The sequence below is a fragment of the Diabrotica undecimpunctata genome, chromosome 4 (genome assembly GCF_040954645.1).
Source record: "Diabrotica undecimpunctata isolate CICGRU chromosome 4, icDiaUnde3, whole genome shotgun sequence".
Classification (NCBI taxonomy): Eukaryota; Metazoa; Arthropoda; class Insecta; order Coleoptera; family Chrysomelidae; genus Diabrotica; species Diabrotica undecimpunctata.
The window spans coordinates 16,730,693-16,754,956 of NC_092806.1; the positions used below are offsets into that span (position 1 = coordinate 16,730,693).

The following is a 24,264-nucleotide window of genomic DNA, read 5'->3' on the forward strand; positions in this document are numbered from 1 at the left end:
AATTGTGTATCAAGAAAAACAATCTCGTTGCGGACTTTACAAGAAAAAGGTTCATCTAATATATCCTGCTTCTTACTGCTGTCCTTTTAAAAGAACATGACATATTTTGACAGTTAATGCAAAAATTATTATTTTAGTATTTTTTTGTCGTTAAATAAGACACACTTCCTTATATTTCCTTTAAGTAAAGATAATATTAAAAAAAAATAGTTTCAATAATATGTGGGTTAATATATTTACTTAAGTTGTTGTTTGCTCTGAAAGCTGACGATATTTCTTTCTTTTTTATGTGTTTGGCTTTTTTTGATGATATCTTGCCTGTATATGTAATTTGTGCGGAAAGTACTAGGTTTTTTCTGTTGGTGGAAATACATAAGAAAGCCCTGTATTTGTAAAAAACGACTGAATATTTAAATGGCATGAAAATACAGTGGTTCGACAATTCATTGTGGATCTTCGCCTGCTCACAAAGAAGTCGCCACTTCTATCAATTCCTGCCAACTTCCCTCCATCTTCTGACCCTACGAATGTGTAGGTCTTCTTCCACATCATCAATCCATCCCCTTTGTGGTCGTCCTCCACTTCTTGTGCCCTCTGGATTTGAAAATGTTAATCTCTTCGTGATCTGACATGCTAGCAATATATCCGGCCAATCTAAGTTTCTGCACTTTAACGAATTTCACAATATCTCGATCGGTGTATAACTGATATAGCCATAGCCCATTTTCATTTATGGCCCCAAAAATGTTTCTAAGATTTTTTCTCTTAAAAATACCAGGAACAGTTTTGTTTGCTATTGCTATGCGTCTTTTTATTCCGTCGCTTGTCGTGTTTGTTGCGTTTACTAGCGATCCAAGATATGTGAATGCTTTGACTTGCTTAAAGGTATGATTGCTAATTTGATGGGGGAGGGGTTTAGAAACCAACATGTATTTGGTTTTTTATCGTTTACCACAAGTCCTAATTTATTGTACTTCGTTTATTGTAATCCGATCATATGTACTTGATATTGACCAACAATATCCTTTGTAAAATGTTTTAAGTCTTTCAAATAATACATTGCGGAAGATTTTATATGCAGATACTAACAGAGTAATGCCTCTATAGTTCTTACAGTCTAGTTGATCACCCTTCATCGGACATATTATTCCCTTTAGCCACTCTTCTGGTACCAATTCATTCTGCCATATAAGTACTGCCGCAAAAAGTTGATCACCACCTTTTTTTATACATTTCCGAACAGATTTCATCGATTCCTGGGGCTTTAATGTCTTTGTTAAATTGAGTTTTAGGATGGCATTGACACTTCTTCTCTAGTCGGGTCTTCGCTGTATAGTTGACGTTGCAGATTTTGTATGTTGTAACCTCCTTCAATATCGTTTATATTTAGATGTTCGCTGAAATGTGCCCATCTGTTAAGATCTGAGTTTTCATCATGTAGAATTTCACCGTTAGTGTCTTTGCAAATATTTAATCGTGGTTTAAATTCTCGACGGCTATTATTTAAGGATTTGTAGTATTTCCTCGTTTCATTTTTATCGAATAAACTTTGTTTCTCATTGAGAGTGTTGTGTTTGTATTCTCTCTTCTTACGTCGATGAATACGTTTTTCCTCTCTTCTAGCTGTTTGACGCTGTCAAAATAAAACTTTCAATTCTCAGTAGTTGAATCAATCATCGTCCTCCTTTGTTCGATGTATGTATGGACAGGCAGCTTAAGTTAATCGATTTAGTTTCTGTGAGTAGGAAAGAGACGTAATATAAAAAATAATTCGTGAACCATGTCATACTTGTCCAAATATCTAGAGTAGGGACTGTATATTCCATTCCCAAGCTGTAATAGCAATGTACAGGGAGACTATTGTTATTTCTTCCTTCCAGTTTAAGCATGAAAAATACAACAAAACTTGTTTCAATAGCTTTTATTTGGCCTAAAATTATTACACATCTATTCGACAATGAAATTCAACAGTGCTTTTCTACATCCAATCTTACATAAAATCCGATCATATGTACTCATAATATTTTACAACAAAACAGAAAAAAGCAATGTTTTCTTTACAATTTAATATAATAAGATTATTGTAACGTTTTAGATTAATATCATATATCTAATATTCTAATATTTCTTTTAAAACAAAATATACAAAATAATAATGAATATTCAGCACATTTATGGCTTTTTTGATACATTTGTTTTAATCATAAAGTTTTTGTTCTTAATATACGTAGTACGCTGAATTCTTTTTAAAACTTACTGATTTACTAAAGAAAATTAATTTGTGAATAAGGTAAGTCAGTGTAAGATACTAGTGCGAGGATGATTTTCTGACATATACACATATCTGGCAACCCCGCGTCGAGTGTAGAATTTATTAGGTAAGCAACATATCTGCACTTCCACAAATTTTGGATGATTTTGTTACGAAATATTTAAGTAAGTACTAAAATATTGTATTTATATGATAGATGGCTTCGATAATGGGAGTTCTACTTCATGCAACGTGCCTCATCGGTAAAGTGCAGTGTTGGACGTTCAACTTAATTCTTGGTGTGTTAGGGAAAGACGCCAGTTTGTAACATAAGGAGACATGCCATGTGGTGCCTTACTCCACTTTAACTGAAATATGTTCAATTTTTTGAGTGTATTTTTTCTTTCAGGTAAAAAATGCCTAGAAAGTATAACAGAAAACTGATCGAAACTCTTGGGACTGAAGAAAATCTGGTGAATGTTGCAATTCAAACCAAAGATGATTACACTATACCATCAAAAGCACAAAAGTTGTTTTGTGTAGTCTACAGAGTGAACATGTGTCAGTCAATAGATACATGCTTACAATGATAATGTTTCATGAAGACTTACGCTGTAAACTCTGCGGCAAAGAACCTAAAACAATCAATCACATCTTGCATAAAACCCTTTATGAAACCTACCGAGTGACTGCCAAAATATTGGTCTATCTACTAAGCTTTACAAGCTGGTATATGGTTCCAGAATTCTGGAATAGGTATCACGAATGAATGAATGAATGGAAGATGTAAAGTAATGAGTAAAAAATAAAAAAGGCATCTTTGTCCTAAATTATAAACACCGTTAAAAAGTATATCCACTGACAGCGACAATAGTATGACAAGGAGCCTATTCTTTTAGGAATTAGAATTCTTGTTAAGAGACTTGACATTTAATCGTTTGTAATTTCTTACACCGACTTACCATATTATTGTTTACTTACCATGAGGGCACCTTCGGATGTGGCAGTTTTTAAGATAAATAAAGGACGAAGTCAGTGCCCGTTCCTTTATCTGTGTCAAAATAGAGATCACAAGCTAATGCATATAAATACGAATTCAAAGAGGGGACGGTTATCTAGTTGAGTATTAATGAAGAAACAGCTACCAATTAGAGATACATAGCAACACTAAATGGATGATAGATATGTTCATTTATAGTCTCCTGGCGATAAACAACATAACTAACATTAACTTAAAAAAAAACTACACATTTTATCAATCATTTTCGATAAAAATGTTGAATCGGGTTTCTAAACTTGTTTTGTAGAACAATAGTAGTCTTTAAAAACATATATTAGAGAATTTAATGCTTACTCACAGCAGTAAGCGTAAAAGTGGGATCAATTTATCTAGCTATGATTATTTACTACTAAACCATTTTTTTTATTTTTATCGGAAACGGAAGTACTTCACAATTTTTCCCCATACAATTTTTAATCCTAAATATGAAGCTGTCCTCAGTTTTTCTGTATGACCTGCAGTTTTCGTTGCACTAATCTCTAGACGAACAGACCGACCACAAGCTGTAATTTTTTGAGGTTAGGTCTGCCTTGATTAAAAAAAACTAAAGTTTATTTCTACGGCTGTTCACTTTACTCTACAGAAACAGTTATTAGTTTACTTTTAGCTTTTATGAACAATCAACAATGAGAGGTGATATTACCTTGCTAATAAGTTCAGAAAAATTTCTCTAAAACCAGATACTTTGTTGTGGTTGGGTAGGGATTTTTTATACTTGGTCAGGCTCGCTTCTGTGAGATCGAGTAGACTCAACTCCGGACATCAGCCAACACCTTTACTTCCTAGCTTCTTGTGAGACAAAAGTGGATCAAAAAGAAACTAAGAAAGAAGTCTAAGTAAACAGGAAACTATGGAACTGGATTTAGAGATAACTAACGTGGATCTTTAACTGTTTCAGCATGATAATCAATGGAAATATCTTTAGTTTTGCTTAAAAAACTATTTTACAATTTTCCGTTAATTGCAACTTGCAACACCTGATAAATCCACAGTGTGGTGAAACACGTCATGTGCAAATATATACAGTACATTTTTGAAAAATATACTTTCGATTTATCGATTTATCAAGCACCGAAGGCTCTGACGTTTACAACAACTTATGAGTAGATAACAGCTTGAAACTGCAAGTGTTCATTAAACAGCTGACAAGGCGCAATAAAGTGACTTTTTACCGTGGGTGCCAGGGCATAAAGGAATTGTTGATAATGAGATTTCTGAAGGAGCAAACACTCCTTTTAACCTATCCTTTTATATAATGAACTTTATCAAATGAGTACCTTCAGTAAAAACTAGATATAAAAGGCTCTAGCACTGTCTGTGTTAGCTACTATGCCGGAGCTTCAGCTCATTTTGGTATAAATGTTCGGATAAGACATTTCCCGGACAATAAATTGGTAGATAGGTAGTATTGAATGACCTCCTTGTTCACCAGATTTGAATCCTAAAGATTATTTTTATTGGGGATACTTAAAAACCAGAAATAATAAAATTAAACCAGCAAGTGTTGCAGAGCTGATGCAAAGCATTATCGATGAATCCATATTAATTTCTAGAGGAATATTAAGAAATGTAATAGACGCATTCTACTTCGTTTAGGATACTGTCAAATTAACAACGGAGGATTTTTTGAATAATTTTCTAGATTTATTTTTTTTTTACGATATTTCTATCATTCACTTCCCTAATGTATGAACGATACCCATCGCCTGTTTGGTAGGCAATCCATAACACATCTGTACATGTGTGACTGTCTGTGGACTAGGACTTCTACAAATGCATTCTATCGAAAATTAATTAGTAAATCGATGGTTTTAAATAATGATGTTACATCCAATGGATTGAACCAATAGTTTTGCTCTTTACTCTCCATCAGAATACGTTTCCTTTCGGTCTTAGCTTCTGTGGAATAAACAAATAGTCGGCAAAATAGGGGAAGAAGTTGGTTTAGTTATTTTTTTATCCAATTCATTTTAAGTTGTTAGTTATTTAGTTACGAAGTCTCAATTTTCTGGGACTCTCGTGCATAAACTAGTGGTTACTCTCATGCATAAATTTCCTGTTTTCTTCAGCCTAGCATTTTCACGATCCTATTGGTTATAACTAACTGACGCCCAACTAGGGTGCTCATCACCGCATTTTGTTACATTTGGCTCATCTTCCTTTTGTTATATTTAGCACCTCAAATCCTCAACTGTTACAGGTTTTAAATAATTTGTATGATTATCTACATTGAGTGTTCATGATTTTGTAAATATTCGTAATATTCGGATGAGGGCACATGCCTAATTTAAACTATAGACTGATTATAATTACAAATCCTCGAGGACAAAACAGAACGCTGATGAAAAGAGTGACAAAACTAACCTGGTTATTTCTAAATTAGCGTCCATATTTTAAATTTATAGAATGTTCATAAAGAAAAACATAAATGGACATTTTGAAGCCATTTACTATTAAAAAACCTCCAGTAAACAAAAATATGGGAGAGATCTAAACCTGAGTCTAAAAAAGCTGAAAAATACCGTTCTTTCTATATTTTCCCATAAGATCCAGAGTTACAACCTACATTGAGACACGCTTAACTCTATATCTAGACCCTAAACCTAAATTTAGAAGTCAAAACTTTCTAATATGTAAATTTTTGTGTAATTCGCCGAAAGCGACTGTGTGAATTGTCAACAATAAAGTTGTTGCTGCTGCTTGCTGCCTTCCTGCAAGATCGATTGCACATTCTAACCTTTGTATTAAATTTTATAATTGCTACTGAATCTCCTTCGGATTCGAACTTTCAGAATAAAAAGATCTGAATCAGTCATAAGTGTATTCGTGGTGATTTGGATTCGTCAATATGTCCAAATTTAAACGTGTATTTACATAAACACTTGAAGTGTAGACTTTATTCTCGCTTGTGATCTCTATTAAGATGACTAATAGACATTAAACCAACTTATACTAAAAAAAGTTAATGTACTAGTTAATTTATAAGAAATAAGATCTTTAGTCTTTAGACCAGATGAGCAAAAAAAGGCGAAAAAATGTTACCTAAAGTTTTATGACGGAAAGTGGTAGGTGGGGGTATAATACATAATTGGGTTGACTTTGCCGAAAGTACAAGCTGAATATAGCCGCAAATGTCAACCATAAAATAAAATATTTCGGTTTGGCAGTATTGGGATGTTTTTATAATGCATATTATGTTGTATGCTTCAAATATAAAAAGAGAAAGCTTTTAAAAAGTACATTTTGATTATACTATTTTATGAATTCTGCAATTATGAAACAATAACGAGTAAATATTTGTCTCTTTCGAGATTAATTGCAAACATCTGTTGCAATCTGCCAACTGCTGATTTGACGATTGCCAAATCTATCAAAGGGCAATTGCCAAAAAAATTTCTAATAATTAACTGCGATTAATCTCCAAAGAAACAAATCTTTACTTACTCTTGCTTTATATAAATAAAAAATTGCAGAATTCATAACATAATATAATCAAAATATACTTTTCTAAAGCTTTATCTCATTATATGTTCCATGTTTGACATTTGCAGCTTGTACTTTCGGTAAACTCAACCCATAATTACGTTGGAGCGGGTTAAAGGGAGGTGAAAAAGTTTTTTTATTTCCAGCGAAATTTGACATCCTATCAAAAAATTTCAAATGCACAAGTTGTAGATAATATAAAAATTTACAACTTTTGTTGCATACAATTTTTAACATAACCTCAAAATTACCGAGAAAAATTAAGAAAACTTTCTTTTTTCGATGTTTTCGTTTTTACTTTTCATTTTTGTAAGTTATTCAAATTTGATAAAACTAAGTGAAAATACACTTTCAATATGTTCTTATAATAATTTCTTTTAGAAAAAAAACAACATGTAGTTTCAGATATATACGTGTTTTTTCGAAAAGAAACCTCTTTTTTTCTAAGAAAAATACCAAGGTGATTTTTCTACTTCTGCTAGCGCTCATTTTCTCGTTGAAGCATCTACGTTTTGATGAAATCAAAAAACATAGTGGTCCATGTTAAAAAAATATACATAAAAATTAAAAAAACGCAAAAAATTACTTTTTCATTAGAATTTTTGTTTTTTTTTGATAATTTGTTTAGAATTATAAGAAAATTAAAAAGCTTATAACACCATTAGATTGTGTGTGAAAAATAAATTGTATTTAACAGTTCTTCTTCTTCTTATTTTTTTTGGTCTATGTCCTAGACAATTTACCCAGTTTACTTCGAGGGTAGACACTTTTTGTCTTGCTTCAGCAATCAGTGTCTACCTACACTTATATTCTTCCTTTGTTTGTTTTGGGTTATTCTACATGTATACTTGTGCTGGTTTTTTTTCTTCACAGGCTAAAATATTATTAAGACAACACAACAAAGGTATAAACTTTTCTCGCTCGGGGGTAGCCTCCAAGCTTTGCACACACCAGAAATGCTACCGACGGAAAAAGTAGAAGCACCCACGACTGAAAGAAGGAAGATCATAGTTTATAATTTAATATTGAAGGTAGAAATAAAGTTGCATAGGGTGTTTATTGTATTTTCATTAATATTTGTGAGGATTGTACAAATATTTATGGGAGTGGGAAGTTTAGTTTTAGCTAGTTCGGCATATAAGTCGAAGTTTGGGTTTTGATTTAAGCGACATTCTAATAAAATATGGTTTAAGCCTCCCACTTGGCCACATTCGCAATAAGGATCGTCTTTGACTCCAATTCTAAATAGATGAAGAGGGGATGAGCAATGACCCGTTCTCATACGGATGATTGTAGTTAAATGCCTCCTACTGATATATGCGAATTTATTGAACCATGGTAGTGTGTGGATTCGTTTATTAATTTTGACATAGAATGAATTACTTGTGCCACATCCTTCGTACCATTCAGCTGCCCAGATAGACCAAATCTCTCTTTTTAAGTAGGGTGTAAAATTTGAAAAATGTAGTAGCTTGATATTCATGGGAATATTCAGGCAACGACCTATATTGGCAAGTTGTTCAGCCTTGTAGTTTCCAGTAATACCAGTGTGTCCTGAGATCCATGCTAGTAAGATTTTGATATTATTGTTCCTTGATAGGATAATTCCTCTTTTCGTTAAATACGATATATATTCTGTGTCTTTAGAAAACTCTGTTTTTTTTTATTTTTTGTAGTGCACTTTTGGAGTCAGAAAAGATAATGGCTTCTGTGGTATTTTGTTCCCGTATAATTTGGACTGCATGATTGATCGCGATTACCCCTGCTGTACAGATTTGGGTATGATTGGGTAGTTTAGATGAAAATGAATAGTTTATTTCTTATTTTCTTTCGGTAATTTTGAGGTTATGTTAAAATTTTTTTGCAACAAAAGTTTTGTAAATGTGAAATTTTTTAAAAAGTTTCGCCGGAAATTAAAAAAACTTTTCCACCCCCATTTATGCTCCCCCTGGAACGTTTCAGCTATATAATTTGTTTTTATTTTGTGTATTATGCCTCCATCTACCACTTTCCAAAATAAAACTTTAGATAACATTTTTTTTATCTGAAATTATGCTAATTTGCTTGGTCTATTGACAAAAACAACTTGAATTATCATTATTTTCGAACTTTTTTCAATATAAGTTCGTTTAAAACCGGTTATTTTACATGTCATGGCTACTTGCAATTCGATAAACTATTTTACAAAAAATGAACTGTACAGGGTCTAAACGTTTGTGAGGATATCGGCAACATTTCTATTCTTACTTTTACGTACTTCAATTGAAAACAAATTAAATAAAGAGAATCGTTTAACACTTGATAAAACTGAAATTGTCGGAATTAGGAACAACTTCAAGATACGACATTATAATAAGAAAACTATACAATGGTAAAATTAATCAATATAAAATTCATATTTCTGCGAAAAATTCTTAACATATTCCTCAGAAAAAACTTAGCACGTTCAGATCACTTGTAATACTGTCCCAAACCCGATCATTTCAGTTTAATATATAGATATATCCACAAATATGTATCCTGGAGAAAAATTCTAACATCTGGTCTCGTACAGTCCACTCCTACCGATATACCTGACCCATTTTATAACATCGTGATCGGAGTAGTTCAGCTTAGGCTCGAATACTTTCAAATAACGTACTTTAAAGCCAGAAGGAGCAAACGGAACTTCGAAGTTCATCGAAATTGGTGGGCGGGTCCATTTCTTTTTGGTATCAGTTTCGAGAAGTTCTATTTCTGCAGATAGCTGAGTTTCTTTCATGCCAGCCATTCGCTTTATTCTGTAACAAAAAATTGATTATAATAAAAACATTGAAGGAAGATAATCTAAATAAGACTTCAATATAGTGCCATCTAGATAAAATGTCGTCGACCTTGAATATCACGGATGATCTCCTGAAAAGCTTTTTGTAGTTTAAATATAGCTAAGGCAGTCCAGGACTCAGGAGCACACCATCTTATAAGGTCATCACCATCATCAACATGCTCTACAGCCCTTCGTGGGCCTTGGCCTACTTCAGGACGTCCTTCCATTCGTCCCTATTACATGACTTTCTTCTCCATCGTCTGATGCCAACTATTTAAGATTCTTGTTTGCCTGGACAGGTTTCTTGATTTAAGTTGAAGAAACAGATCATTATAGCTTCTATTTGTCAGTGTCATAAGTACTTGGTTTTATTATTGTTTATCACCATTTGTGTTCGCCAATAATATCTACATCATCGGCCTATGCAAGAATCTGAGTGGCTTTGTTATAAATTGTGCTTGTGGTATTAATTTGGGAGGATCTACTAACTTTTTCTAATGCGATGTTGAAAAACACGCACGATATTGCCCCCCCTTGCCTAAGTCCTCTATTAGCTTTAAAGACTGGGGACACATTTCCATGTAAACGTACCCGACACACAATCTTCTCTATTGTTAACTTCACGAGTTTGTTACATTAAAAATGTCTATAATTTATAATGCGTTGCCTAGCCATAAGGTCTGTTATTAAATTTTATTAACTGAAGAATTTATTTTGAGTGTGTCAGTCAAGGTTTTCGAATCGAAGTAATTCATTTTGGTCGGCTTTCTTGTTTCGTCTCTTAAAGTATAAGATACAAGTTGGTGTCCGGTGTGAGGATAACTGATTTATTAAAAAAATAAATTCAGCAGTGACTTTTGAACTTTTAAAAAAAATATTGTTCGTCTGGAATATCCGCGTAGTTCGGTAGTGATATTTGTAAGAACATTTACAAAAGTACGTGTGTGCCTGACCAAAGATGCTGCTAATAGAACTGTCAGTAAAACAGTTGCGTGAGCAACTAGAAGAACGCGATGAAGACTGCAGCGGGTCCAAGAAGATCCTCCAAGAACGACTGAAGACTGTTCTCAACAAGAATAGAGACGACCCAGAGACATTCCAGTTTCAATCAGCAGAAGAAGCAGTTTTAACGAAAATAATTGATGGAAAATTTGGGAATGTCTCACAAATGATCAAAGAGGGTTCTAGAAAGAATGATGAGAATGTTTCCAAAAAGATTCGATGAAACGTCTCAAATGATTGAAGAAGCAGCTAGAAAAAATGACGAGAAATTCGAAAATGTTGCTAGAAGATTCGACAAGGCTTCTCAAATAATTAAAGAAGTATGCAATCAAAACAATGAGAAATTTGAATAAGTTTCTAAAACAATTGATAAGATATAATCGTGCTGTAAACTTATAAATAAATATATTTATATAAATTAGAACCGCTCGTTTTATTTAAAAACAGTACAGTTGGTGATCTGTAAATTAAGAAAGTATATGTGATAACTAGAAGAATTTTGACAGATTTTGAGAAAACTTCATGTTTTCGTTTTCGAAAAAACTCAAAAAAACTACCTTTTTCCAAGTATAAAGCGGGAAAACCAAACGTACAATTTTGTTAATTTTCTTACAGCATAAATATATAATCCTAAGCAATACTTATGAATTTTTTTAAAAATTTTGAATGTACAGTTTTGCCACAATATAAAAAAATAATATGTTCCCGCTTATAATAAAGCTACCGGTAAGAAACAAATTTATTAATGCACAAAAACCGAGATGGTTTGGACACATACAAGGAAGAGAAGAAGACGCACTAATTAAAAAGATAACAAACCTGAAACCAGTAATAAACAGACCAAAAGGAAGACATGTTCGCATGTTTTAAATAACAGTTTTGACGATTGACCATTTATCTAAATCTAAAAGCTTTAAATAATACCAGATCATTTAATTTTTAACTATCAACAAAAATGTATTTATATGATGACAAGTATGAATTTGATGATAATACGATATTCACAGACATCGCTGCCTAAGCACCTACATAATATCTTTGCCGATAACAGTGTTAAGATAACATGAATCATTTGTCAATGATATGTGTGGATGGAACTTTATTTTTCTAATAACAATATATTGCTGCAAAGGCGTAACTTTGTTGATTTGGTAAACCAACATTATACATCAAAAAAATTTTAACAAAAAATATTAAACTATGTTTGGTAATAAATTCACCGTATGAATACCATATATTATATTCCAATTGACATAGCAGATCAGTAAAATATTATACATAAAAATATTTTAAAAGGCATCTTCGCTTACTTGGTCTACTAGTAAAAAGTTATCAGCATTAAATGGTAAAGCATATTCGATAACATTACTGTCTACACAACTTCACAACTCAGTCAATGAATATAACAATAGAAAACTGTAATTTATGTTAGAGTTTGAAAATATTATAGAGTCATCATGTAGAAATCTACAATTAAGTTAAAAATTTTACCACAGTAGAGCCATCTCTAAGATCAGAAACAAATTAATTGAGGGGACAGATCAACCTTAAATTTACCCATTCACAAAACATATTGCGAATGTTATACACTGAAAAGAGTAAATTGTTTTATTTTTTTTTGAAAACTTTGAAAGTATGAAATTTCTCATAATGTGTCAACACTTAACTTGTATTATTTTTATTGAAAAAACAGTTCAATATACTTACTTCCATACAATGGCATTCTCCGATGCTTTATATTTCGCCTTCCCTTTCAAACAAATCAGTTGGACTCCGGAAGTATTTAGAGGAGTGGGAATCTTAACTTCGATCTTCTGTCCAAGCAGAGATGGCTTAAAGTTACTTTTCAGAACAACTTTAACTTCCATTTTGGTGCGCCCGACCTCGCGAACCAAAGGTATAACACGGAAAGGAAGAGATATGTCTTTGGTGGTTCTATATCTGTAAAAAATAATAATATCGAGTCAATACAAAATTTATTTTTGTTAAATTCTGAATTGATAAATTAAATACAAAACGAGGGTTGAAACCTTTGTGTCTATCTTCACGTTGCAATATAACTTGTTATGTATGGACTCAAGCTACCAAAATCGATGGTGTCAAGAAAACAAACGTACCTAATTAAATACATTAGGAAAATCTGTAAAACTCTGCTACCATAACATGCGGTATTGTTGAATTTAGCAATAATCTACTTATTGCTGAATTTAACAGGAAAAAATTATCTACAAAAATTTGACATATGCAAAATTCTAAAAGACAGTATGTTAATGCAGTACAGACAAGACAAAGAACATTGTCTTGTCAGATTAGTGATAATGGATGGGCCCTGGATCAATCACTATGCTGTAGAGACCAATATACTGAGTAAGAAGTAGATATATTGAGGTTTATCACTGCCGAAAAAAATAAGATACTATCTTCGGCAGAGAAGATTAGGTTAACCGTATTTTGTGACAGTAACAGATTTAATTCTAAAATTAAATTAGGCCATAAAATGAAAAGCTACAGGAAATTTGAGCAAAGGTGTTATCTTTCATCAGGATAGCATACTAAGTCACAAGTCCCCCTTTATAACTTTTGTAACAGTCGTATTTAGTCAACCAGGCTTCGAATTATTTAAGCATCCACCACATTCTCCAGATTTGTCCTGCAGCGATTACCGATTATTAAAGTTTAACTAATACTTGTGTGGTACTTACCTCATAAGTTCAAATTCTCCATCTGGAGGAATAAAGCTAATGGAATGTTCTGTTTCAAATTTACTTAATTTAACACATTGATGAAACTGGCAATCATCAATAACAACAACTGGCTTTCCAGATCTAGCTGGATCTGAATCTGTGGTTGTTCCTAATGAGACAAAATAAGTGAATTAGATAATGATAAATTATGAATGAACCATTGACTTACCAAGACTACCTTTGCCTTTAGCTTCCATAACGATTTTATCATTGATACCAAATTTACATTCAGGCATGCCAGACAGATATGATTTCATAACTACCTTGCCTGCCACATGAGCAGATAGCACCTGACCTACAATCAAAAGAATAATGGGGGTTGGTAAATATGGACACAATTCAACAAATTGTTAACAATGAAGGAAGACAAATTTATTTTTTCTGCATGAGATTTTTTATAAGTTTTGCATGATTCCTCATTTCCGATTAACGAAATATATGTTTCAAATGTATTTTACAATTGTTTGTGTCAGTTGTAAATGTGGCTTTGTTGCTGTCATTTTAATAATTACCTAAATTACCTAATTATTTTCTTTAACACCCTGAATCCCCCACGTCAGTCGTTTCCTACTAACACTAAATTTTATGCAATTGAAGGCTACTGCGTCCCATATGACTAACACAGTGTGGAACCACAAATTATGTTTTTAACTATAGGTTACAAAAATTACCCATTGGTGCTTTAGCTACAAAATGAAAGTTTGTTTTTGAAATATACCAAATTTGTCATAATGTGATAAAATTTAGAAATATAAATGATTTATTTAGATATTTTTTACAGATCATAATTTTTTTAAAATTATGGTCATGAAAAAGTGTTTGTATTTGACTCATATCTATGCCCAATGACACATGAATCTCATAATAGGTAACATGTCTATCTGCTTCAATTATGCCGCACACATAATCAATGTTTTAAGGGAAAACACCTACAGCTGAATGGCCTTCACGGAATTCATCACAGAGGCTGGTGTGTGCCCATGTTTGAATTTTTCAAACCAAGACGATGCAAGTAGATGTATCTATATACCTGCTCATACTTTCAGTACAACATTCAAGAACTGAAAGATAGATATACTTCACTTTCACCACTAAATGATACAACATTATTATTAAGTTAATGTAATATTATTGTTCCTATTATCTTTGTTTGTTTGTTACAAAATATACTAGTTGAGGGCTAATTAAGTAATTGAATATAATTTAGTTGACATACCTTGAGGAGACATTAACAAGTTAACATACTCCAAGACATCCAAGAACAGCTCATTTCTACGATACTTGATTCCTTCTCGTCTCCAGCCTATTTGTCCTGTCACTTGCGATGTAATTTGTGCTTGTTCTTCTTTTGTGGCCGATTTGATACCCTGCTGGGTGATGAACGTTTTCAAAACACCTGTGTCAGTGTTTTGAGGGTAACCAAAGTCCAAAATTTCTACAAATAATATATTTGTTATATTTATTGAATATTTATGAATGAATGATAAGTAACTTTCGAGAAATACTGAAAAAAAAGCAACTCACAAAATACACCTACCATCTAAAAGCTCATATATTAAAACAAAGTTGTTCTTAATGTTTTCTTCTGAGATTTTGCCAAAGTATGATTGCATCACTTCAATGATTTTGAGAAGAAATTCAAATACCATAGCAGCATTCACATTTTGTTTGGTCACAGCAGCAATCCATATATTAGCTCTCTAAAAAACAAAGCATACAAAATTGGATTATTAATTATTACAAAATTATGTTTTCTTAATCACACAGAAATAACTATTGTAAAGATACCTTATTTTATAACTTTTTAAACAGGTGACATAAGCTGCTGATACTCTGATCATGTTAAAACTATGAGAAATGTCCACTGTCAACCAACAAATGAGGAGAGAGTTATACAAATAGAACTCAGCACTAACAGCAAATCCTACTTAAATGTCCCCCAAGGCATGATATGTAGCTTAACCACTAAATGCATTTAATAGAATGGGTGTGAATAGGGCAGTAAAAGAGAAAGGGAAAAAAGTGAATTTCTAGCACCTAAAACCACCTATAGACCTATAGGAAATAAACCCCAATAGAAAATTCTGATCCTCTAAATTTGGAGGTTATGAGGTAAGTGGTAAGACCCACAACCTAAACCTTGTAAAAAAAAACCTGATAGTGTTAAAAAACACTAATGGTCAATGGGTCACATTGAGACAAACAAACAACAAGTAATTTTGCAAGAATTCATAAAATACAACAATACAACCTTAATTTAGGGATTTTTTTTTAAACAAAGAAAAAGGGAAACAGAAATAAAAACGCTAAAGGTTATGTAGATTTCTTTTCAAGATTAGAGAAAGATCAACGAGGAAGAACAGGAATATTATTATTTATATAAAAAAAAACAGAACATACATATCAAATCTTGGAGTCCTTATCAGGAACATTTTATCAGAGTGATGATTATATTAAGAGAAATTCAAATAAGAATTTTGGAAGTATATGCTGTTACTAGCGATTACTCAACATTTTACAGTGCACAATAGCTTCTTCAAAACTGGTTTTCACAAAGTTTAACCATTTCAAAAAGAGAAATCAAACGATTTCTACTTAGCGAAACCGAATTCAAATCTTAACCACTGTGTTTCCTAAAATTTGCGAAACAAACAGCTGGATGAATTGCTCGGCAAGGGAATCTAAAATTGCATTCCACAAGCCGTTCATCCTAGTCAAAATTCGTAGTGAATTCAGTTTCTCGTACTTCCAACGAAGTAAATAACTAACAAAACAGAATGACGGTATTAGATTTTTGATTTGATACAGTGCAGCAACAACCGCTGATACGTATTTCGACCTTCTTAGGTCTCTTCAGAACGGTATAGTCACTGCTCTGAACCAAAACAAAAATCTCTCCCGTCCTAGACAATAGCTATTGTCTAGGACGGGAGAGATTTTTGTTTTGGTTCAGAGCAGTGACTATACCGTTCTGAAGAGACCTAAGAAGGTCGAAATACGTATCAGCGGTTGTTGCTGCACTGTATCAAATCAAAAATCTAATACCGTCATTCTGTTTAACCATTTCATATAAAATATTACCAAAATCTGCCAGACTCTATCATTAAACTTTTTGAAAACTTTTAAACTTTACTGCATTTTCTTTTGTAGCATTGTTACCCAGTGTTTTTTGTGATTTAATATGTAAGTAATGTTTTTATTTTAGAATTCTTTAGGTATTAATATTACAATAAACTTAAAAATGTAAATGCTATAGTTTATCTACTTGTGTAAATACTTTAATAAATTACTTTATTATAATTCAAAAGTAAACAATATACAGAAAAAAATATGGTTGAAGTCTTATTAATTATGTTCATCTTACAGTTTCCTAAAATAAATATATCTCTAAGCAATAAATCTATGAGAGAATAAAAAAACCCTAAACATAATACAGGATTTTACTTACCTTAATGTGGAAAAAAGATGTTCTAGCTATATTGGTCACTGGAGATCGTACTTGTTGGCGAGCATGTATAACATTGACTCTGAATGCATCAACTGCATTTCTTCCAATATCATCTCTATATACTCTTGAAATGAGTACTTCACCCTTATGGTTGTACACAAACAACCCACCAATCATTTTGTGTTAATCTGTAATTTTTAGAATACCAAATATTTGACTAATATTATAGGATAAGCGGAATCCAAAGCAGTATGAGAAGCAGAACTAGAAAGTTACTATTTTCTGTACTCTATAATAAAAGGACCACGAAACAAATTGGAGCTGCATATTGGAATATAAAAAGTATAGAAAACTTGATTGTTCAATAAACTTTAGAAGAAACTGGTGAATTTAGAGGTATAATTTAGTATTACTTTGATTTCAACTCTCCCTTAATCCACAGCCATGTTATCTAATACTAATGTAGAGCAAAACAATACAAAACAGATTTCAGTCTCTCTTCACTCTTCAAAATGTAGTACCAAAAGATATTATAAGATTAGAAAAAGTTCCCAGACTGATTTCCAAAAAAATTGAATACCAATCAGAAACGCACACTTGATGATATTATTTGAATGAAGAAGGAATCCTTAGATATAATAAGTAAATAAGGTACATCAAAATAAATCTGAGATGATCTTGAGATTTGGAAGCTGAAATTCACTGAAAACTTGGTTCAATGAACGAACACATCATCAGCTTTATAGCAGTAGTAAAAGCATTGTAAATTTCATTGGTATAAATTAACATATAAGTCTTTCTGAGAAATTAAGTAATCAATCAATTAAATGATGGTGGTCCAATAATAACAAGTTTAAGAACTAAAATGTGTGTAATGTAGTTTTATAATACATTTTATCACATACAAAAGTTTAAATTGAACAATTTTATTAAAATATTGAAGGAGGATACACTAAGATTACACTTGATCTGCTTTGATAGTGCCCAGATCCGCCCACTGTAAAGGGTCAATAGTACAGACATTAGAGGTCCTATAAACAATTAAATACCTCACCTTAAGTTAACATGGCCCAGATACTAAAATCTATTTAACACTTCTCAGCCTCCAAGGGTTTAACAAATGATCTATTGAAGTTTCACTTCTCCATTTTCGCCTCTTTTGACGTTGCTCATCACTGACTCGGTTGCTATCTATCTGTCACAAGTGTCAGGTCGGAGATATCGAATGGTCATTCATTTGGATATGACAAAATTGTGTTATGGACTCATCGCCCACGACAACACAAGCTGATAACAAAAATATTTTACCAGTAAATAACAACCATAGATTGTAAATTTAAATAATCTTCATAATAATTTAATAATTCTTTCTGAGTTCAATGCGCCCCTATACAGGCAGCTAACAGTACACTTTTGTAAAATACTGGTTGTGTGTGTAAATCCTTAAAAGTAGCAAAAATTAAAAAAAAAGTAGAATGGAATAAAATTTTTAAACCCTTTCGCTTTTTTCCTTCTTGGTCTGCTTTAAAGTGCTTTATTTAATAAACGAGGAACGTGTAGAAACAGTTTGCGCAACTAGAACGTTACAAACAATATATTTCTAGAGTAACTTGAGTGTTAAGCTATGTTTAGGCACACATAAACAGAAAACAATCTCCAACTTATTAGCTAAAAACATATTTTAGTGCGTATTTTTAATTTTCATGTATAATTGTTTCTTCTAAGCTCTCATCTAATACTTCGAAACTATCTTTCAATCCAGAATAAATGCTGTGGAACTCAGACGCAATAAACTTAAGTAAGTCCATTAAATCCTTTTTCTTTTCTTTTGTTATTGCTCTCCCATTTGGATACAGAACATCTAGTTTGTGAATTACAGTAGATGATGATGGGCGGCCTTTGGTTTTCTTGCTTAGACAAATCCATATCCTATATTTTACATAATTTTTTTTGTTCATTTTTAAAATAATCTGTAGAATTTTAAGCCATTCAACTTTTTCGCCAGTTATAGTAACTTTTCTATTTGTTACCTTATTCTCGAGGGATTTACTAATAAAAAACTATAATGAATTCATTCTTTTGATCTGGAATATTAGATTTCTTTTTTTGGCCGATTGAATTATATGGAAATCCAATCATCGGGATCAAAAATTCGATCATTGTGTTTTTTTTCCTTTTCAATCAACCTAAAATCTTGATCGCATGTATTAAAACGATGTCAGATACAAAAAATTTTTGTTCTATAACTTTGAGTGACAATTTACACTTGGTAATTGCTTAACATTAAAGCCACCTTTATATTCAGATTATATCATCGCTATACATCGCTATACAAAATCAAATATTCGGTTGGATTAGGTAAGTATGTCTTAAGATGGTTTATTAAACATAAAGCTATCTCTTGAGCTCCTCGGGATGCGACATTTTCAGACCAGACATACATGTGTCATGTTTCTGTGACTTCATCATTGATGCCCAAATTATAAGTCCACAGTTATATCTTATAATAAACTACATTACTTAACTCAGGAGTAGGAAGCGTTTTCTAACTCAGGAGTAGGAAGCGTTTTCTGAAGATCAAAGACTAAAACTGATATTTTTTGCTGTGATTCTTTTGCTTTAGGTAATTGTATTTTTCTTTTTGTTTTGTTTAACTGCTTCTGCTTTTCTTTGGTGTAATTCCAATTCAACTTTTGCATCCTGTTTACACTCTTCTGAAGTATCAGATGATTGTATTTCAGTATTAAGACTGTCACACCTTTGACAAGTATCTTTATGTAGTGGATGAAAATGCAAATTAAACTAGATGTTAACAATTTTGCGAAACATAAACAGCGAGAGAGATTTTCTTAAGTCTTCTGTGCATTATTTTTCATATTCTCGATACATGATCGACATGTTCAAAGTTGGTGAAAGATATTTTCTTTTTATTCTATCTCGTCGTGAGTAATGCGATTCGTATGCTGGGAACAGTTCAATGAAGCCACATAAATACTGCTCGTCTTCAATATTGGGTTTATTATGAGGTGGATGTTTACCCCTTGCATCTTGAAAACGTGTCCCATGTTCTTGTTTTCGTGCTAAAGCTAATTTTTGCATCTGTAATGGAAACTGTGTCTTTAAAAAAGTTCTTACGTACTATTTGGTCAGAACTATTTTCATCCGGTAAAGTATATACACGGGTTTTAGATCTACGTGAATTTTGATTTTTGGTATAAGTTCATTTTTGTCTTCTACTTATATTTGCCCTTAAATAAAAGCATTTTCATTGACCAGTTAAACGAATAGTCATTTTTAAAAACGCGTTGATTTCGTTCATTAGAAATTTTCATATGACACTTCATTTTGCACGAACATGGTCTAACTACAAGTTCTTTAGCATTTTTATGTTTTCCTTCGTAAGTGACATATTCTTTTCCTTTCTCCCTGGCCATCTTCTTTTTATACCTTACATGATTCTCAGGATTTCTTACACCCTTTCTAGAATTTTGGTGCGATTTGCCTTCTGGTTCATTATTGTCTTTCTTCTAAGTGTTCGGCAACTCATTTTTTTAAGTTTTTTTCGCTCGAATCACCATTATTCTCGTCTAGAACAATAAAAAAATATAGGTATTACAAATAAGTTTGTGACAAAACAGCCTAAGCACATGTTCTCGTACGCTCGCATTAACTGACCAATCAGCGTACGGGAAACATCTCCAAACACGGGAAAAATTGTTCATTGGTTGGAATAAGGGTTATTCCAACTTTTGAGCAATTTAAAATTTCCCATTGGTCGATTTTACGGGAAGTCCACTTTCATACGTCATAATCCCTTAAGACAAAGGATTTTCGTGCATAAAAGAAGGTGGATTTTCTGTAGTCGGCCAGTTCGAGCTCACCCTCGTATTTTAAGACTATAGGTTCGGTGCTAGTATACCCACCTAGAATCTGCCTTTTATTTACCATTTTTGCTATTTGATTTATAATTGATATTTATGTGCATTTGATATATATATATATATATATATATATATATATATATATATATATATATACATATATATATATACATATATATATTGTTTTGTGCTATTTTCTGTACTTTCTGCTGTGGTATTTCTTAGATCACGCACAGAGAAAGTGCCCATTTACTTGCTATATTATTATTGTATTGTTTTTACCTGTCGAATACATTTGTTGCGATATTTCTACTTGTAGATCGTACGTTTCGAATATATTCTCATTTTTGCTATTTCATTATTGCTGTTATTTTATCTGTTGAATATATTCGTTGCGGTATTTCTCCTAGGAGATCATACGCTTGGGTGTATTCTATTTTCTGCTATTGAATTTAATTGTTTTAATATATTCATTGCGAGATCTCTCCGTACGGAGACCATACGCTTTGAAATATTACCATTTTTCTGTTACACTTGTGATCTCTTTCCGTAAGTTAAAGAGACGCAAGCATTTTTGAGGATTCTTTCCGTACGTCAAGGAATCTCTCGCATTGCCACTTTATCGTTGCATATTACATTTTTATTTTGTATATACAAATATATCATTTATATAATTTCTTTTCTTTACTGTGAGCAGATAACGCTCTCACGGCACTTCTATTTTTCATAGACTAAGCGCAAGAGACGTTTGCACTTATTTTCGAACTGCATTCTCATTTATCCCTTACAATTTTCGATATATACATTTTTACATTGTGTCTGAGGTTTATTGTGGTATTTTACCGCAATAATCAAGCACTGCTAACCTCAGACGAGTGGAATTGTGATAGTTTCACGCTAAAACATACACGACTCCTCCATATCTTCTGTTATATAATCATTAGCAACTCAAATTGTTGACAATTGACCGCAAGAAGCCCGTAGAGCAGGAGACGAGCCAATCTGCCTCCCTCCACGCCTCTCGGCAACACACATTTGTTTATAAATGGGTATATTGGATATTAAGAAATGTCTTGCTTGTTTTATCTTTAAATATTAATAATATTGTAACTATCTTACCTGAAGACTCGACATTTGAAGAACCTGGATTATAATCGCTATCTAAATCGCTGAAATCGGATCTAAAAGGCTCCGATGCGTCACTGCTTCTGTTTACATCCGCCATGTTTCTGTTGGTTAGGTAGTTTTGCCGCAAGCTTCCTATGACATTTTGTTAGTGCGAAAACCAGTTTATAGATGAGGACACCATACCAACAAAAATTTAGTTTGGGCTGTTTCTGCATACGATTTTTACAGAAATTATAAGTACTTATTAAGCCTTATCCAGTAAAAGAAATTTTTGGATTTAGTGTGCGTTCATAACAAGGTGCCGACCCTCGCTCGGATCATAGGATGGTATCATATTATCATCGCCAGGTAAAATAAATGAATTATTTTAAAAATGCCAGCGTTCACTGTTAAAGCGCCCAGCCTCGAGCCAGGTATCGGACCATAGACTTGGACCATAGTATTCGAGCTTAGTATTCTTTCGACCCTCGACCCAGTACTCTACGATTGACTCTACGAGGCGCCGATCATCGTAAGAGCTCTGTTAACTACTACAACGGTCAACAGGTCGATTTTGAAACCGTTCCGTTGGTCAGTGTCTTTCAGGTTCGTATGAATGTTTGTTCACGCAACGGCAACCAATCCGTTCGTTACTTTTTCACCGTCTACGTATCCAGTTCCCCATCGGCAAGACGTTCGTCGGACCGGTGCAGTGAACCGTCAGTGAACCATTTTAGTTTATGCAAGTGTGTTGACGGCGTTGAATGAGCATCCGTTGTTTCAATAAATTTCTTTCTTTGTTGCCGCTAAAATATGGATTTTGATATGGAGATTTTAATAATTTTGTTTCGTTTTTTTCAATTCTTCGTAAAGTGTATGGAAAGCACGATATTTTTCTCTTTCTAACAAAATAGGATGTATCCATATTTTTCTTTTACGCGTCTCCCGTTTCTTCTGCATTTTTTTTATACAAATAATACGCTAGTATAATTTTTTGCTTTGACGACAACATGATATAACATGTATTGCGTGCAGTTGTTACTATAAAACTGACGATATTTCGGAGATTCCATACTGTCAACGGACGCATATCCCTTGAAATTTATGAACCGTCGACACGGGTACCCGTTTAGCACCGGCCCGTTACCCGTTGAAAAAAACGTTCGTTAACAAGAGCCCTAACGATCGCCAGGTAAAATAAATGCATTTTATTTTAAATGCAAGCGTTCACTGTCAGTGCTATGATCTAGGTGATGATACGATGCGATAGTCCCCGTTATGAACGTACCTCTGCCTCTGAGCCACTCTGTAGCTGTGGCGAAATCTGATCTGTAGATTTCGCTTCATGAATGGTGCTAACCAATCTCTTCCTGCCGTTTTCTTCTACTTTAAAAACATTTTTTATAATATTTTTCTCGGAGTAGGTGAATACAAATCTCCGAAGTTCATCTGGAGATTTTTGGATTGGAAAATATTTTGAATAATTTTAAAATGTACCTACTTCGTCAATTCTGCTTCTTGATTTTCAGAAAACACGGGGTTTTGGCCCAACTTTCATTTTTTTGGGGTCTGCTATTTTCATTCTATCTCGTAATGTCCTGTGGTATACCAAAGCTTCGGTTAACTTCCCGTATTTTTCGTCCAGATCGCACGGCTTCTTTTGCAGGTATTAATTGATACTCTTCATTGCTGAATTTATTGTTTATTCTACGGTAAATTCTTGGCACCTGCAATTTAAAATACTACTTTAAATTTTACAAGAATTAAATCGGCGCTGCGTGAAATTATCCGACTCCGATTGCGCGGATTTGCCCAAAACGTATTTGTGTCGTTCCAAATTAAATACTTGATACACCAATGAAAATTATATGCAAATGAACTATTTATATTGTATAGAAAATACCGTACTACATTTAACCATATGTAACTTATGTCGAATACAATTTTCCAAATGAGCGTTTCCAAAATGCCGTCAAAAAAGTCACTACATTTCCTATGGCAGATTTTGGATCTGATCATCAACCACTTGCAGCAGATATTAAACTAAGGTTAAAACGAATTCAGCGACAAAAACCAAAAACCAATGTACTTAACTTTGACGATATAAATATAAAACATAACATTAAAAAAGAATTTAACAATAGAATAAAAAACATCGGAGAACAACTAGAAGATCCAGAAGAACGATGGAGTGAATTTAAAAACCAAGTTAACGAAATCTCCACAAACAATGATTAGGTATCTTTTTTTTAACGTGCCTCATCCCTAAGGACATTGGCGATCATCATGGCCCATTTGACTCTATCTGCAGCCGTTGTGAAAAGTTCTATTGACGTTTTCCCACTCCAATGCCTCAGATTCTTCAGCCAGGACGTGCGTTTTCTCCCCTGTCCTCTTTTGACTTTCACCTTTCCTTGTATGAGCAGCCGCATCAATTCGTATTTCTCGTTTCTTAGTATGTGACCAAAGTAGCTCATTTTTC

The 24,264-nt window shown here is 32.9% G+C and overlaps 1 protein-coding gene across 1 annotated transcript; it reads right to left on the reverse strand.

Moving 5' to 3' along the window:
* Nucleotides 1-1,906: 1,906 nt before the first annotated feature.
* On the reverse strand, nucleotides 1,907-18,024 carry AP-2mu (adaptor protein complex 2, mu subunit). Its single transcript, XM_072529035.1, has 8 exons — nucleotides 17,849-18,024; nucleotides 16,795-16,982; nucleotides 14,884-15,046; nucleotides 14,563-14,781; nucleotides 13,516-13,641; nucleotides 13,305-13,455; nucleotides 12,310-12,543; nucleotides 1,907-9,574 (listed from the first exon to the last, which is right to left on the reverse strand). Exons 2-8 carry the CDS (start codon nucleotides 16,969-16,971, stop codon nucleotides 9,328-9,330), a joined length of 1,317 nt encoding a protein of 438 aa, XP_072385136.1. The 5' UTR covers nucleotides 16,972-16,982; nucleotides 17,849-18,024; the 3' UTR covers nucleotides 1,907-9,327.
* Between the last annotated feature and the right edge of the window lie 6,240 nt (nucleotides 18,025-24,264).

Bases quoted from the DNA above. Each gene is read 5' to 3' on its own strand.
- AP-2mu (XM_072529035.1), bottom strand. From the start codon at position 16,971: ATGATTGGTGGGTTGTTTGTGTACAACCATAAGGGTGAAGTACTCATT. The intron at 15,047-16,794 runs GTAAGTAAAATC...TTTGTTTTTTAG, and splicing joins CATCTTTTTTCCACATTAAG to AGAGCTAATATATGGATTGC. The intron at 13,456-13,515 runs GTAAGTCAATGG...TTGTCTCATTAG, and splicing joins TAAAGGCAAAGGTAGTCTTG to GAACAACCACAGATTCAGAT.